We start from the raw sequence: 18,679 nt of genomic DNA, 5'->3' as shown, positions 1-18,679 counted from the left end.
GCCGTCCTCTCCATCTCTGCCCCTCCTCTGGACGCAGATCTGAGTTGAAATCGGGACATACCTTCCTCCAACCGGGACCGCAGGACATGTCACCCAAATCGTGAATGTCCTGCGGAAATCGGGACGGTTGGGAGGTATGTGAATAATGAGAGAAAAGCCCAGAAAGCACCGCTATTTTTCATGCGGAAACCGAGTGGAAACCACATGGACCCCATTATAGTCTATGGGGTCGTGGATATCCTTAGGCAACCATTTTTTATGTGGATTAGGTTTTCGTTAGGGGGTCCCCAAGTGGACTCCCATCCGCAGATGTGAACCATGCCTATGTTCAAACTTGCAGTACTTTTTCGCCCCACTATTTTCCACAGAAACCAGCTGAGCTGACATTACAATACAAGTTATAAGCACTGAGGGAAAATACATTTCCTGGTGCTGGAGGGGTTAATATATTTCGGCCCCCCCCCATGACACCCCAGCTCGGTGCTCACACTGACTCCGGGAGCTCAACTCAGCTCCAAGCCCAGAACGGAGCCTGCGCGGCCACGTTGCCATAGCGACGGTCGGAGCGCGGACTGGTGACAGGCCTGTCAGGGAGCACAGGGCGGTGACGTAGGCGGCGGGCACGGGGGACGCCGCGGTCACCTGCTCCCCTGCAGCAATCCGAACATGGAGGATTCCCGAGCGGAGGAGAGCGGACAGGACGAGGCTGAAGGTCAGGATGGAGAGGAGGAGGAGGAAGAAGGAGGAGGTGAAGACGATGGAAGCCGGAGGGAGGAGGCAGGAGAAGGGGCGGAGACAGCGCGGCTCAGACCCTCCATGCTGGACATCCAGGTGTGTGCTGCCCCCCCTAGTGCCCGCCTCTTGTCTTGCACACATTGTACCCTTCAGGCCTTGTCTGCACTTTGCAGGTAACATTTTCCTCTGGGCTAAGTGCACAGCTCTGCCCTGTGAGTGGCAGCTCTACATGGCACTGCCTGCTGCAGGTCAAAGGGCAATGCCATAAGGAGACATGGCAGGAGCTGTCCTCAGTGGGTCACAGGCTGGTAGTGAGCCTGGCATGAGATAATGCGCCATCTCCCACATGTACACTACAGGAAAACATCACCAAGTACAATAAAAATTAAAAACCTGCCGTAGGACGAGAGCTAAACCATATGGACCATGACTCTCGTCACCCCACCAAATATCGCAGGGTCACTCTGTGATTCCTCCACTAATAGAGTCACATTCTAACCCCGAGGGTGCCGCGACCTTAAGTCAAAGATTGCTCGACTTATTTGCAACTTGAAGTTGTGGTCATGGGACATGCGGGGCCACAAATTTAGTAGCAGAGATGCAGGGCAACCTGGGGATATAGAAGTGTATTCTGCTTCATCCTATGGAGGATAACAGGAGCTGCTGCCATATCACTAGTCACATATCCACTAGTATTACAACCAGAGGCAGTTTTATTGAGCACCACAAGATGGCGCACACAGCTGCTGGCACTTTTCAATCTGTATTCACACAGTAGTGGCCTTTTATTCCCACTGAAAAAAATACACAAATTAGACTAAGTTCACATTGGTTAAACTAGTGGTTACCAGCAGACCCTATTGACTATAATTGTTTCCAAACTGTATACAGGACTTTTTTTCAGATATATACACCAGGATGAACTTCTGTCATGCACACCACTGTGTGAATAGAGCCTTAAAGGATCGTCTGACATAATGGAACCAGATGGAAAACCTTGTAGAATAATGAAATATGCCAGCCTGCCGCCACACCAGTGCCACTAATGTGGTCCCTGCCATTTCCAGACCCATCAGGAAGTGATGATGTCTTATTCTTCAAATGACCAGGCAGCCGATCACCGGTGTCAGCAGTCAGGTACCGTACATGACCACCGAGGCCAATGATTATCACATGAAGGACAAAGGGAGGTCATCACTTCTGGATGGTGGGGTCTGGACAGGACAAGACCAGCGGTTCTGCTGTGGTGGGACATGTAAAAGGTGAAAGTGGCATATCTTATTATTTTACATGTATCTTGGACTACCCCTTTAAGGTGTCCATTCACAATGTTGGCCGAGACTGGCCCACCGCCTAATGTGTATTGGGTCTTCCAACTTTATCCTGACTGCAAATGTTAGGGGAAAACATTGGGTGTTGAATTTTGTTCTCAGGCTATGTTCACATTACACCTGAGACTCCAGTGCAGTGTCCGCCTGCAGCTGTAATGGATTTTACTTACCCAGGGGATGTAACGTGGACAGAGGGTGACTCAGTACAATACCAATAGAGATCTCCCTGTGTAGAATATAATCTCTGAATTTTCCAGTGTGAATTGGTTAAGGTGTGAATTCATGGACTTCATCATTCTAGGGGGCATCTGATAAAACGGACATGTGGGAGGAGCTTTGTATAGAGACGCTACTAGTTCTCAGCGAGGCTCATTGTCCGATAGTGGGCATATAATACTCCCTATACATTGGTCACCAGCAGTATAGTGAGGTCACTTGTCTAACCTCTACTTGTGTATTGTTTGATTCTGTGCTGTAACAATTTTTTCTTCTGTTTTTTTGTGCAGTTGGCGCTGGAACGTTTATGTGAGGATGGATTTGGAGACCAAGCATCAGTATCTGACAGACATATTTCCTTGGAAAATAGCCAGGAGGATTCGTTGGAAAGGTAGACACAGTAAACAACTGCAGTATATATGTACATACGTGATATATAACATACACTGGGGAGGGGAGATTTATGAGCCCATCTACGCCATCTTTGGCGCACAGCTCTTTCTTGTGCTGATGATGCGCCATGTCCCTTGTCCTTTGTCTTACTCGCCACATTCTGTGAATGTGGGCAGGGTGGCGATGCCGCGGCCTGATATATTTATTATAACTTATGGTACACCAGAAAATAGTCTTGAGCTATATAGGAAATCCACACCAGTTCCTAAACGGTGTAGGTTTACATATTGGCGCATGGGTGTACATCTGCAGCCTCAGGTGTGCCTTGCACTAGTCGTGGTCTTTATTAATAGTGGTGTAGGAAACGACAGTCCTATTAAATGTCCCCACTGTTCTCAGTCCCAGATTACACAAGGCAGCTCTTGCAATGAAGTCCCCTTTCAGGATTTCAGCTTTCCCCTTTTGCACATCCCTGCATGTCATCTCGTGGTGGGGCAGAACTCCATAGTTACATAGTAGATGAGGTTGGATAAAGACATCAGTCCATCAAGTCCAACCTATAACCCTACAGTCCCCTACATTCAGCACTTGTGCTTGTACACGACCAACCAGCCAATTACAATTGAAGGCACCCTTTCTTTAGGATAGGCCATACATATGGGAGACTGTCATATGGTCTCTGCACGAATCAGATGTTTGGAGAAGCCTCTGGTCTATGTATTCTGCAATGCACAGAGTCAGAAGAAGTTGGGTCCATGCCCTGTATAGTGACTGAGCACCAGTACTAAAGCGCAGTTCCCATTAAAGTCAATGGGAGAAGAGCTGTAGCAGTCAGACCCCCAAAATTCAGACACTTATCTACTATTCTATGGATTAAAGATAGTTGGTATTAATGGTAAACGCCTTTAAATTTTTTACCCCAAATGTGGTGATCATTGGTAGATGCTTTATTGCTTACAGTGCACACAACATATGAAAACTGTAGGTGGCACCTTTACCATACGGATTAAATGCACTCAGATAAAGGGAATCTGTCAGCAGCTAGAAGGACATACTCAAGTGTACAAACAATACTAAACCTATAGAACAAAGATCAACCATTGTGCTTTATGCAGATTACAAGTGACTTTTCAGAAAGAAGAAATCAAAAACCTACTTGGCATATAAGTCAAGTATATCAATGGGATTCAAGTCACCTGCTAGTGGCCAAAAGAGTGTCAGGCTAGTATACAATGGTGTACTGTTTTTCACACCAATCTGTGCTTTTCTATGTGTGGGCCATTCCAAAAAGTAGTCCATCCCTACAGCAAATATTATGGTCAAAAAGACAGTGTATGCTGCTAGAGATATACATTGAGGAATCTTCTGACCTATAACGCCACTGAAAAACTCTACAAAAAAAAATCTAAATACATAGCTGGTGGAATTTATAAAGGGGATACGAGTCCATAATGGTACAAGCCCATTAAAATTGGCACACTGAAACCCTAGTCTCAGGCCGGGGCCCCATGGGGCGGAAATGCCCTGGGAAAAATCACAGTGTTTTACAGTCAGGGCAAAGTTGAAGGGATTCTAGCAAATCCTACGCCCACTTTGCAGTAAAAGCCGCAGTGCGGACACACCGCAATTTTCAAAACTGGCGTTGTTTTGGAAATCGCAGCATGTTGATTATACCTATGGAAATGCCGGCGGTTCCCCATAGGTATAAGTGAAACAGAAAGTCCGCAGAGGAAACTTCACGCCATGCCACGTGGGGCCTTAGCCTTAAGAAGGACCTGTGAACAGGTCTGAAAAGTTCATCATCATACATCATTTAATAGGTGCGGTCACGCTGAGCATGTTTTTTTTTTATCCAGCCATTCCAAAGATATAAGCTCTGCTATTCTTAAAGGGGACCTTTCACCATTTGGGTACTTGCGGTGTAATACATGGCTAGAAAGCCAACAGTGCGCTGAATTCAGCGCACTATCGGCTTTCCTGCTTTGTGTCCGAGATGAAGAGCTATTAGTACCAATACCGTAGCTCTTCACTGTCAGAAGGGCGTTTTTGACAGTGTCAGGAACGCCCCTCCTCACAGTAGCGTCTATTGCTCTGTACTGAGACAGGGTGTTCTTAACCCCGGGCGATGACGAGTACTATCAGAAGGGGAAGGGGGCTTTCCTCACCGCTCTCACAGTACAGCGCAATAAACGTTACTGACGTTCTTGACTGACTGTCAGAAATGCCCTTCTGACGGTGAAGAACTACAGTACTGGCACCGATAGCTCTTCACCCGGGGGCACAGAAAGGGAAAGCTGATTTGAATTCAGAGCACTGTCAGCTTTCTAACAGTATATAAAACCCGCATGTGCCCCAGGAGGTCCTCTTTAATTCAAATTAGGGTATACTATCCAATGGAAGTGGGGTAACTCTGTGGTTTCTATGCAGACATGGTCTCTGTGTGCTATATGTCATGTAGTGTTACTGACCATTTAACTAGTATACCCTAATTTATACCATATAAACACTAACCGGGCTCATATCTTTGGAATGGCTGAATAGGTTTGGATAAGCACAACACTAAATATTCATGGTGACATCAGCTTATGTATGTCATTGGACTTTTTAGACCCAGTGACAGGTCTGCTGTTAGAAAATTTCCCATAGTGGTAGTAATCTTGTACTGATCCTGCAAAACAACATGTAATGGGTCAAGTGCCCACGCAGCAACTGCATATTGTTGTACTTATTCTGACACATATAAATCTGGCAGGAAAGTAGATGAGCTAAGAATCAAATTGAGCGTGACTCATTGCTGAACATTTTCTGCCTCTCTTGTTGATTCATCTGACGCACACGACATGGGGAGAGATAATGGCGCCACGCATGCATCAATATTACATTGTTCTGCTCCCTCCCTCACCAGTGCACTCAGATAATGTGTTACTTTGCTCTAGATAAACCTATTTATTAGTTTAACATATTGTAGTCATATTTCTTAATCTGCACTTTTTTCATTAGTTTTTCTAGATTTCATTCTCCTGGTAAGATCGTAAATGAGCTTTTTAAGGAAGCCAAGGAGCATGGAGCCATGTCTGTAGAAGAAGCCAGCAAAATGTCAGAAGATCTATTTAAACCAAGGGTATGTGTGCTAACCAGGGGCATGTATGGTCATAGAATGCATGAAATTGCATGGAGCCAAGGAGAGTGGAGTGTCTCGCAGCAGTGGGTCGCTTTATGATTGGATGTTGGATTATTCCACAAGGTAGCGGATGCTATTTTACTCATCCATCCAAGCTAATGTTTAGGCCCGCTTCTATATGGTTTAGCGTTCACACATAGTGTGTGGCATTAGTTTGAAGCCAAAGCGAAGGTGGCCCTGAAGAGAAGCAGGATTGGGTGAGTGAATATTGTCATTACTTGTAGGAATAATCTTATTGTGGGCACAGTGTAACATGCAGGGGCCATAAAAAGCAATGTTTTACAGTGTAAGGGCCATAAAATCCATGTTGGTTAGTGTGTGTGTTTTGATTTTGGTTATTTTTTAATTAATTGCCCAGCCCTAGGGTGGGGCCAAAACATTTTTATTATGCTGAGTTCAGACGGGGTTTTTTGGTCAGGATTTTGACGCGGAATCCGCATCAAAATCCTGACCCAGAAAAGGTCTCCCATTGAAATCAATGAGTGTCGGCCATTTCTTTTTTCCGCGAGCGGTTGGTTCCCACTCGCAAAAAAAAGAAGCGACATGCCCTTTCTTCAGACGGATTCCACGACTGGTTCAGCCGCAAACATCCGCCTAAGGATACTCCCTCCCTCCCAGGCCCATTCATTTGGGCCTAATCAGGAGCGGAGTGCCATGACTGGATGCCGGTGCACTGCACGGGCATCCAGTCGCGACTATCGGTTTTTTGGTCTGGAATCTGAGGCAGCCTCCGCGTCAAATTGCAGACCAAAATACTCCATCTGAACTCAGCCTTAGCAAGCCCCAAGACATAATCTTGCTTGGGGGCCCCAAAATGACAAACCTGATCCTGTAGTGAGAGTTCGTCCGTTTAGTGGAGTATGCAGTCACCCTCTCGATGGCTGTCTGTTGCTGACTGCCACCTTGTAGCACTAATGGCCCGGGATCAGAGAAAAAGCTGGGTTGTTCCACAATCAACACTTATCTTCTACTAGCAGGTACCCGCGACTTTGTCTGCGGTGATTGTAGTAGTGGGTATATACAGGCGCGGGTAAGGTTTTCGTACTGTGTATAAGGTATGGGATATGAAATGTAACTTTGTATCTTGTTTTTGCTGTAATTTAGAGAATACGTGAGACTTTTGTGTTGAAGTTACTTTGTATTTGAGCTGCTATACGGTGTTGTGAGAAACTTTACATAGTGACTTTGGGACAGAAGTATTTGAAGTTAACCCCTTCCCGTCGATGGCATTTTTTGATTTTGGTTTTTCATTTTTGACTCCCCTCCTTCTAAACCCCATAACTTTTTTATTTCTCCGCTCCCAGAGCCATATGAGGTCTTAATTTTTCTTGGGACAAATTTTTCTTCATGATGCCGCCATTAATTATTCTATATAATGTACTGGGAAGCAGGGAAAAAATTCAGAATGGGGTGGATTTGAAGAAAAAATGAAGTTCTGCGACTTTCTTAGGGGCTTTGGTTTTACGGCGTTCACTATGCAACCAAAATGACCTGTCCCCTGTATTCTGTGTTTCGTTACGATTCCGGGGATACCAAATTTATATGGTTTTATTTACATTTTGACCCCTTAAAAAAATCCAAAACTGTGTTAAAACATTTTTTTTTTGAAAAGTCGTCATATTCAGACAGCCGTAACTTTTTTATACGTCCGTGTACGGGGATGTATAGGGCGTCTTTTTTTGCGGGGTCGGGTGTACTTTTTAGTTCTACCATTTTCGGGAAATGTTATTGCTTTGATCACTTTTTATTAAAATTTTTATCAGAATCAAAAGAGTGAAAAAACGGCGGTTTGGCACTTTTGACCATTTTTCCCGCTACGGCGTTTACCGAACAGGAAAAATATTTGTATAGCTTTGTAGAACGGGCGATTTCGGACGCGGGGATACCTAACATGTATGTGTTTCACAGTTTTTAACTACTTTTATATGTGTTCTAGGGAAAGGGGGGTGATTTGAATTTTTAATCCTTTTTATTTGTTTTTATATTTTTTTTGCTTTTTTTTAAACTTTTTTTTTTGCATTTATTACACCTCCTAGGGGTATTGACATGGGTGGGCGGTGTCGCGGATTGTCAGAGCGGTGGGGGTCGGCAAACATGGCTGCTCCGGAGCGTTAAAGAGCGCCTCTTGGAGTATCGTTATGGGGAGGGGCAATGTGGTAAAGTATCTGTATATGAGATTGTGTGGGGTTAGGGGCGAGGCTGTAGAGGGCAATAGGAATTTTGTGGCTTGCTATGGTCCAAAGTGTGTGAGATTGCAGAGATAGTGATGTGAGTTTGGGTTTTGTGGGGGTCCTGGCACAAACGTATGTGCGCTATTGTGACGAAAAGTAGCCTATTGCGCAATCGAGTGTAGTGACTATGTTTGTGGAAAATTTCAGCCAAATCGGTCGAGCGGGTTTTGCGTGATTGAGGAACAAACATCCAAACATCCAAACACACAAACCCACAAACATCCAAACTCACAAACTTTCACATTTATAATATTAATAGGATGTATAAGATAGGGGATAAGATTCTGCTCTCACCATTAGGATACAAGACCGAACAAAGGTTTTGTGTTTCCCTATTTGAGTAAAACGACAGTCACACATCTGTGGGACTGCCCAATATAGCTGAGTACGGTGCTTTACTATCTGAGGCCGTCCTATAGAGTTTAAAGAATCGGCACAAGACATGCTCAACCAGCACTCTATTCTAACAAAGGGATTCAGGAGTCTCATTCATATGATCCCCATGAGGATCCTGTGATGTATTCAGGGGTCATCAGTATTATAACCTCGATCATCTCCATTCAGATTGTTCTAAAGTTATTCGTAAAAGACAAATGCAGATTAATAATTTGTGCTTTTTTTCTTCTAGTCTTTTTCTGGTGGTGGATACAAACTGGGTGATTCATCAATAAAGCGATCGGAATACATTCACGGGGATGAGCTCTTTCCTGGAGGACCAGATGTAAGCGGTATCTTTTTTTTTTTTGCTACAATTACATTATTTTTGAGGGTGGTTTGTGTTTTGTTTTTTTCCAAGCCACATGACAAATTGCACACAACTTTAACAAAAGTTGTGAAATTGCAATACAGGTTTCAAGTGTGTGGCTTGGATATGGCACAGACTCTATATGGCACGGACTGCATAGTATATCCTCACCCTACAGTTACCTCATGTGTGCCTGTGCCTCAGGAAGGTATATGAGCCACTGAATGTAGACATGTTTGGCATGTGGTAACTCGCAAGGTGTCCGCCCATATGAGAGTCTTTGTTGTAAACCTTATTCAGACTGTACATCACCTTTTTTTATTTCTGCTGTGTAGATGGATTGTTGGAGACTCACGCCCTATGTGTGGCAGACACATATTTTTTGTTGGACATTCCATCTTCCTTGTATTTTTATGTGTAAACAATCCTAGGCTGTCATACCATTCCATGAAGGTGGTAGAAAAGTTATTAAGAAGACGTGACCCGGAGGTATATAGGGACTTATTACACCATGCATGCCCTGCTATGAATTCTGGGAAAGTAACATGAAACTAGTACTCCTAAGTGGAAAAGAAGAACTTGTCCTAGCACAGGCTTATGGATAAGCAGATGCTCATAGATTAATGCCTGACTTTCTAAAAACCTAATAGCATAATCTGGGACTATAGCCTAGGTCAGGGGTGGGCAATAAATTTTCCCATGGGGCCGCATAAGAAATTGAAACTATGCTAGAGGGCTGCGCCACGGCAAATTTAGCTCCACCCACTTCTACGTTGACTCCGCTCATTCCCAATCATCTTTCCATTTGCCCCCACAAAGTATAATTCTCCTACAGTCACCTATACACTATATGTCCCCACATTATAATGTTCCCTTCCACCTGCCCCACAGTATTAAGTCCCCCTCCTGGTGCCCCAATGTAAACTGGTGGAAACTAGAGGGGACATGAAGCTGGAACAGCTGGAGGGGGATATTAAACAGTGGGGATAGTTGGAGGGGGACAATAAATTGACAGCTGGAGCGGGACATGAAACTGGGGGCAACTAGAGGGGGACATTAAAATCAGAAAGCTGGAAGCAGACATTAAACCGTAGGGGTAGCTGGACGGTGACATTAAACTGGGGGCAACTAGAGGCAGACAGGTCCCCCTACAGCTTCCTTCACGATTTAATGCCCCCTCCAGTTGTCCCCAGTTTAATGTCTCCCCAGTTTAAGTGCCCTCTTCATCTACCCCCAGTTTCATGTCCCCCCCCCTCCATTTCTCCCTCAGTTTCATATTCCCCTTTATTTGCCCCATTTCATGCCCCCTCTCCATCTCTCCCCCAGTTTCATGTCCCCCCTCCATCTGCCATCTCTGCCCCAATATAACATTCCCCTTCCATCTCTGTCCCTAGGTTACTGAGACACACAGACAGACAGACACATATAGACACACACATATAGACACACACACACACACTCTCTCCCCCTGCATCTCACCTTACATCTCTCAATACCTTATGACACACACCACGTCTCCATCTTCCTGCCGACAATAAGACACGCCCCCTAGACACGCCTCCCTAGTCAAGCTGTGCGGGCCGGACTGAATCAGTCAGAGGGCCGGATATGGCCCGGGGGCCGGGCTTTGCCCAGGTCTGGCCTAGATAGAATATCTCCTGCAAAAGGAAGAGGGTCCCGTCTGCAGACAGCTGTTTTGAGGTTATTGTCTCTCCTCAGTGTGAATCAGGGTACTAGCTGGCTGTGTGAGGTCTAGACGTGAGCCATAAGGTGTAGTGCATCTCACTTTTCTCTATGCCAATTTCTAGCGGAAAACCAGCAAAACCCATTATAGTCTATAGGGTTTGCCGGTAACCACTTTTTAAGCCAATAGGGTTTCTGTTTTTCGGCTCCCCAAACGCTAGTGTGACTCTAGCATCAGGAATATGCAAATTGAACTTGCTCTAACGCCACCTTTTGGAAGGTAGATCCCTACAGATTAATGCCTGGTTTTCCATGAATGCTAAACACATAATATGAGGATATAGCTTACATTCCTCAGGTTGTTTGCTTTTGAAGAGGACCTTTCACCATTTGGGGCACATGTGGTTTAATACAGCACTAGAAAGCTGACAGTGCACTGAATTCAGTGTACTATCGGCTTTCCCATTCTGTGGCCGCGAAGAGCTATCAGTGCCAGTACTGTAGCTCTTCACCGTCAGAAGGGCGTTTCTGACAGTCAGTCAGGAACGCCCTTCTTCACAGCAGCGTCTATAGCTCTGTACTGTTTGAGGGGACGTTCCTTACTGCCCCGCCATGGCGCTGGGCGGTGAGGAACACTCCCCCAGTATTCGTCTATGGACGAGTACTGGGAGGAGAGGGAGGGAGCATTCCTCACCGCTGTCACAGTACAGCGCTATAGGCGCTGCTGTGAGGAAGGGCGTTCCTGACAGACTGTTAGAAATACCCTTCTGACAGTGGAGAGCTACGGTACTGGCACTGATAGCTCTTCACCGGGGGCACAGAATGGGAAAGCCATTCGTCTTTCTAGCGGTGTATTAAACCGCATGTGCCCCAAGTGGTGAAAGGTCCTCTTTAAGTAATATATGTCCATTTTCTGGACACCTAATTCCTGTGGGGTTTTTTTTTCTAAATTGCTTTTTGGTCTCTTTGGAGCCCTAAAGGCTGGGTTCACAAAAATGGTTCCCAGGCGGAGAGGCCACATACGGACACTGGCAGTCACCATTAAAAACCATTCAAATGATTTGGGTTTTAAAGCTGACCGCCAGCAAGCCGTCCCCTCTCCAGTTTCCATCGTAAACCCCAGGGCGGACAGCGGGGGTGGTGTGAACGCCGCTTAACAATAACATCCTAGGTTTTTGCCTGGTGTCCAGACAGTTTTGCCTGGTGTCCAGAAGTATTGGTACTCAGTATAATATGATTATTTGTATATGTCAGACGTGAGAACATTTTCCCAGCTACTAAAACTGTCCAAAAGGTCCAGAATCTCCTGGCACTATAGGGTAAGGCTGAGGCCAAACATTTTGGAACAGCTGTGTCTTTTTTTTGTTGCAGATTTTGCTGCATTTTTTTTAGTTAAAGTCAGGAGTGGTTTTAAGGAGAAGTGTAAGAGCATACTTTATACTTCTCATCTCTTCTGAAGCCATTCATGACTGTGGCTCAAACACTGCAGCATAATCTGCAAGATGTGACCTCAGTCTTAAAGGGGCTGTTCAAGTAAAAATGGGCAACCCTTTGCATTGAAAAAAAAAAAATTCATGTGACTGCTGAGGCCAATCAGCGGCTTCAGCGGAACTCTAGAAGAGACTTGGGAGACGCCGGAGCGCAAGACCTGGGACTGCTGGGAGGACACCGGAGCATCAGGGACAGGGGAGTATGCTTTTTTTTTTCACTGTCCATGGCTGATTGAAAAGTTAAAGGGGTTGTCCAATTTTGCCAAGACAACCCCTTTAAAGTGTTAATTCCTTTGTTTTTTGGATTGCACTGTTAGGGGGAATTCACATGGAGAAAAGTGGCCCGCAAAATTACGCGCCGTATACAATCATAACTCCCATTGAAATCAATGGGATCTTTTTGAGCGCACAAACTGCTGACACGCGTATACGTGCCAGATTGCGCGCCAGTTTACTCCGTGTGAATTCAGCCTAAGCTGAGGCTCATAAAGCGCTCCTGCCTTCTGCATAAGAAGCCATAGTACGATTGTGAGTCCAAAGCATTACATTGTGTTCTGCCAACAAGCTGCAGTAGAGCCAGAGCTCGTGCAATAGGTGTTCCAGGTAATATAATGGCACATATTAAGTAACATATTAAAGAGCTGGTTGTCTGCTAGTGGTGAAACAAAGAATATACTTGGATGTGTTACTTTAGTGTGAGGTGTTATAGAGGTCTGCGGTGTCAGACGGTTTTATCATTATCTCGTTCGGCATGTTATTACATATGACTCTTATCATCCAGATGCGTCACTGATTGTTATGTCAAGGCTGATTGACCATTTCAAGGGCATTAGCCCGTCTCGATGCCAGCGCATGGGTAATCTTCTTTGGACTCATGCCCGTGCATCTGATTGTCCATGAACTTTGGCTTAGATCTAGAGAAGCTAACAGTGAAAGTCCACACATGTACAAAAACAAACAAGAAGCCAGTGCCTATAGCTATTTTACAGTAGCTTACTTTATGGGAGATATTATGTAGAACTATACTACTGCCCTTGCCATATTTCTATAGGACATTCATTATTTAGGATCAGATTTGTAATGTTTTGTTTTATTATTTTTGCAGGTGCAGATCTTGCTCAAACTATGGAGCAATGGCTTCAGCTTAGACGATGGAGAGCTTCGATCCTACACAGATCCAGTCAATGCCCAATTTTTGGAATCTGTAAAGAGAGGGTAAATTTCTTTTTGATTCAGTATATGGATTGATCTGTATAAAGAAATGCCATCTAAAAAGTTGTAAAAACAGCTGATGTAAATGAGTTTTCCAGGATTTAATAAGATAATCCTTTAATAGTCCCACCATGAGGAAATTCAGTGTGTTACAGCAGCATGGATAATATAGTAATATATTACATGAAATAACACATACAGCTCAGAATAGCAGATAGAAAAAGATACTAGGAGTCATAGCAACTAAGAAGAAAAAGAAAGACTCAGGATCATTTAGTTTTCTGCGTAGAGTGATCTTCACTTAGCCTGATGTTGATTACCGTATTTTACGGACTATAAGGCGCACTGGACTATAAGGCGCATTGCCCATGAGCGCCTTATAGTCCGTCTCGGTTCATATATAAGGCGCAGTCCGGTGCGCATTATATGTTATTGAAAGCGGCGGCACGCAGACTTTGCCAGCGGCCGCTTAACCCCCCGCGTGCCAGCCGCTTCTATTGGAAGCGCTCGGCAGGCGAGGAGGGGCTCTATCAGCAAAATCATGCTGATAGAGCCCAACCGTAAAAGTTATATTAAACTACACCCCCCCCCCCCCCGTTTTAACATAAAACCCTGAAACAGAATGTGAAACTTACCGAGCGGTGCAGGATGGGCGGGCAATCAGGCCTCCTCTTCCTCCGATGTTCCGTCCTCCTCCTCCGGCGCTCGCGAACTGATAATGGCCTGGGCGCATGCGCAGTAGCCATAGTAGAAGCATTATGATATTGCGCATGCGCCCAGGCCATTATCAGTTAGCGAGCGCCGGAGGAAGTGGTCAGGACATCGGAGGAAGAGGAGGCCTGAATGCCCGCCCGCCTACCCTGCACCGCTCGGTAAGTTTCACGTTCTGTTTCAGGGTTCTGTCTCACGCCGGCTTGACAGCAGGGCTGCCGGACACTTCCCATTCATTTCTATGGGAGCCGGCATGTGAGCGCTCCCCATAGAAATGAATGGACTGCTTTTTTCCATTCATTTCTATGGGAGCCGGCATGCGAGCGCTCCCCATAGAAATGAATGGACTGCTTTTTTCCATTCATTTCTATGGGGAGCGCTCGCATGCCGGCTCCCATAGAAATGAATGGGAAGTGTCCGGCAGCCCTGCTGTCACGCCGGCGTGTACGGCTGTGATACACGCTGGCGTTCCGTAGTGTGAATGCCCCCTTACGGTGCCTTTTATGTATGTATGGAAGTGGCACGCAGACTTTGCCGCCGCTTCCATCCATATATAAGGCGCACCGGATTATAAGGCGCACTTACGATTTCTGAGGAAATCGTAGGTTTTTATGTGCGCCTTATAGTCCGGAAAATACAGTATATTGCCTGACCACCATTGGTAGGAAGGACCTGTCGATAGCACTCTTCTCACACTTAGGGTGAAGATTGTAGTAGTCTAATATTTCTCCTCTTCGTTTCAGTTGCCTAAAGCACACAGCCTGATGTATTGTCTATATGGATCATTCTATGGGACTGCGGGTGCTGCCAGAGATTATAGTCCATGCAGCCCCATAGAAGTGAATGGAGCAACGGTCACACAAGTGCACTGGTGCTCCATTCACAAGGAAGCCATCCTCCTGAACATTGGAGGACCCGGCAAATGGGCACCAAGTAATCGGATGCTTTAAGTGTTTTCTAGAAGTTTGATATTACTGAGCTATCCACAGGATAAGTCACCATTATCACATTTATTAGAGTATGACCTCCCACCAAACATCTGATTGAAGGGTGAAGATTCTCTGAAAACAGGCCCAGCTCCATATATTGGTTAGTGACTGTGAGCGGTACTGCAGCTTAGTCCTAATGGCTTTACCTGGGCCCTGGTCTCTGAGGAGTCGCAGAGGCTCCTGTGCAATATAAGGAGACACAGGTGTTAAAATGACACATTGTACATGGGGGGGGGGCTGGTTACAGATTTAGTAATTGGGGTCCAGAAGATCCCGCTACTCCAGCTTAATCGACTCCTCGGTATAAACACAGTGATACAATTAAGATGAATATTAGTTGTGATATAGCATGTTTAGTATTGTGAAAGGTCTTGTTTCCATATGTTGTTATATATTATACTGTATGTCCTTTATAATTTAGGGAAATTCCTTTAGAACTGCAGCGAATGGTACATGGAGGCCAAGTCCGCTTAGACATGGAAGACCATCAAGACCAAGAATATGTTAAACCAAGGCTAAAATTCAAGGCCTTTAGTGGTGAGGGAAAAAAACTTGGAAGGTATAAAAGTAATTTATTTAACTTCAGATGTTATGACGCTCGTACATTTTATTGTATTTGTAAATATTCATATATATATATATATATATATATATATATATATATATCAGTAATAAACTATGTTTTTATTATAAAGTACTACTACTTGTAGTATATAACTCATGCCTTGTGCTGCTTATTATTCTAGTATCATATGGAAGTAGTGTAAGAGCAGTCAGAATCATTCCTCACTTCTTATGTCTCTATTATTACCTGGGACATAAGCGTTCTTACTAATATGCAGATGCTTCAGGAAGGATTTTAAGGGCTCGTACACACGGGACAAGAGGGGGTGGATTCTGACGCCAAATCCACCTCAGAATCCGCCCCCTCATAATAGAGTCTATATATACCGCATGTTCCAGCTTACATAAAAAGAGACGAGCTGTCCTTTCTTTTGGCGGATTCCGCAGCTGAGTCAGCCTCGGTGTCCGACTCGCGACACCACCCTCCAGACTAAGCCTATTCATTTCAGCCTACTCCGGAGGGGAAACTGCGACTGTCGGAAGCTGCGACAGTCATGGCAGGCGCTTTTTGGTCTGATTCTGATACGGATTCCCGCATGAGAATCAGGACCAAAATACGCCATTCCGTGTCCCATGTGAACTAGCCCTAAAGGCTATGAACACCTTTCAATGATTATAATATTTTATTGCTTGAATTTGAGTCTAAATATCATATTTGTATTACTTTTACATTAACCTAAAAATTTGCGTTGTTTGGAGCTTGCATTTGGCACATATGTACAATACATAGCAGGCTGCAGTATGCCGTTCTCTAGTCGCTATTCCAGACTGGAGTAAAAGCTTATTACTAAATGATTTTTTTTATCTCCAAAAACATGCAATTTGGTTGAAAGTTGATCTAAAGCAGTTTCTAGCCCATTTGCTGATGGTACTGTATATATATATCTGGGTGCTGTTTCTTTGTACCATCAGCCCATGACCGCATCGCAGACCATAAATATTTTTCTAGCAAATGTGTTTTATGCTTCGCTCTCTTTCTGTTCTTGTTTTCAGTCTGTACTGGTTATTGCTTCTTCTGGATGATTTATTAGGCTGCACAGTCTCCATTGTGTTAATACCTGCTGAGAAGGCGAAGACAGCCTATGACATCACTATTATTGTATCAAGGCTAAAGAGAAAGGCCAGTCAGTGATGTCAGTAGGTTTGGCAGTACTGTAATAAATAGGAAGGTTTTTCTATATTTATAAGTATGAAAAAAGTCTGAAAAGATTGTGTTTTATGTGTTTGTTTGCATCCATCCACTGAAGCTCACGGAATGACAAAAATGAATGTCATCGATGTGTGTAATGGATTTTCTTCTGCCATACAGCTTGACTCCTGAAATAATAAGTACACCTTCATCCCCTGAAGAGGAGCACAAGCCATTCTTAAATGCTGAGGTTGAACTTGATGAACATGTTCCAACAACGAAAATTCAGATTAGATTAGCTGATGGAAGTCGCCTCATCCAAAGATTCAACCTCAGTCACAGGTAATGGCAAAACCCTACCTAGTAAGAGTGTCTGCATTCACACAATATCATAAAGACGTTGACCACCCTATACAATACCCCACCGTAGTACTTGTAGAAGTAGATGCCGATCATGCTAGTTGAGCACGATTAAAAACCAGTCCCAACCCCGATTTTGGTCCAAATGGCAGAAAATGTATGGATTATGCATGCAGTATTATAAAAGGCCCCTATATATTGAAAGGGTGTTTTCCATAATTAAGCATTTAGGCCATCAGATTTGTGGAGCCCTACAGTCTGCACCCCCACGATAAGATGTTGGCAGTAGGGTTGAGCGATCGGGTTCGGAAAAGATCGGATCCCGATCGGCGATCGAGCAAATTTCATGATCTGGATCGCCTGTCAAATGATCGGAAATCGGATTTTAAAATCAATCCTGAAATCTCAAGATCGGCTCAACCCTAAATGGCAGCCATAGTTAGGTGAGTGCTGCTTTCACTGCACAGTTCAGTGATATCACGTTCATGGGTCACATGGCCTGTTTGTACTTCTAGAGTATTCTAGAGTTACGCTGCAATACCAAGCACAGCCACAATACAATGCTTGGTGCTGTAGCTGGTAAGCTGTGAGAAGGCTATAGGAGGGGAAACTTCAAACAGATGATTTGGGGGGTGTCAGGTCCCCACTGATCTGATATTGATGATCATCAATATCATAACCCTGGAAAACCCTTTAAGACTAAGTAACCCAGAGCCGAATATCAATGTACTATAGAATGGTGGGTGACAACACATGTGGAAACTTTTATCCTATTATGGAGTCACTTTTGTAAATCCATCATTAGATTCTTAATCAATACAATAACTGAGTACATAATGATAGGCTTCAATTATTTCTATATACGTTCTTTTTGTTCGCTTTCAGAATTGCGGACATCCGTCACTTTATTATCCAGTCTCGCTCAGACTTTGCACAGACTGATTTTGTTCTGGTGACCACATTTCCAAACACAGAACTTACAGATGAAGACCTGACGCTAGAAGAAGCTGATGTACTCAACACTGTGATTCTTCAGAGGATGAAGTGACTCTGCCCTCATAATGACTATAGAAGAAGAAATATTTAAGTGCCATTTTTTTCCTCAACCAGTAGGATTTCTATAATATTGAGATCATGCATTTATTGTATAGCCATCAGTGTGTATGCTGGGGTTTAGATTTATTTTGGAGCCAATGATTTGGTCGTACGCACCGTCCACTTTTATATCACCAAGTATGGGAATGATGATTTTAGTGTTCGAGAAGTTACAGGACACAGATGAAGAAATTGCATCATGTTTAGACTGCTAGATATTTCCTAATATATTTTAGTATAATATATTTTCTTAGTATAGTTTAGCTGCTGAGTACTGTTCACATGGATTACGGCTGCAGGTGGGAGATTTTATTAATTTTTTTTTTTTACATTTCACTTTTAAGAGGGTCTCACATCAATGATGGAATGTTCTACTATAACAGGTCAGTACATCAATAACCCATCCATTTTGTTCACTGTTCTATCACATGGAGTAGCCAGCTGCTAAAGGTGTGGGTCACATCCCCAACACTTCACTTCATCAGGCTAGTCAGAAGTAGAGATGAGCGAATAGTATTCGATTGAATAGTAGTATTCGATCAAAAACCTCTATT

General features: G+C 44.2%; 1 protein-coding gene across 1 annotated transcript; it reads left to right on the top strand.

Annotated features, from left to right (window-relative positions):
- The first annotated feature begins 592 nt into the window (after positions 1 to 592).
- Positions 593 to 18,433, top strand: UBXN2B (UBX domain protein 2B). Its single transcript, XM_075270555.1, has 8 exons — positions 593 to 831; positions 2,573 to 2,673; positions 5,676 to 5,796; positions 8,716 to 8,808; positions 13,111 to 13,220; positions 15,339 to 15,476; positions 16,851 to 17,012; positions 17,916 to 18,433. Exons 1-8 carry the CDS (start codon positions 667 to 669, stop codon positions 18,076 to 18,078), a joined length of 1,053 nt encoding a protein of 350 aa, XP_075126656.1. The 5' UTR covers positions 593 to 666; the 3' UTR covers positions 18,079 to 18,433.
- Positions 18,434 to 18,679: the final 246 nt, after the last annotated feature.

This window comes from Leptodactylus fuscus, chromosome 4, assembly GCF_031893055.1.
Source record: "Leptodactylus fuscus isolate aLepFus1 chromosome 4, aLepFus1.hap2, whole genome shotgun sequence".
Taxonomy (NCBI): domain Eukaryota; kingdom Metazoa; phylum Chordata; class Amphibia; order Anura; family Leptodactylidae; genus Leptodactylus; species Leptodactylus fuscus.
Note: the sequence above shows the minus strand (reverse complement) of the source record. Positions and strands in the feature narration are given on the sequence as shown.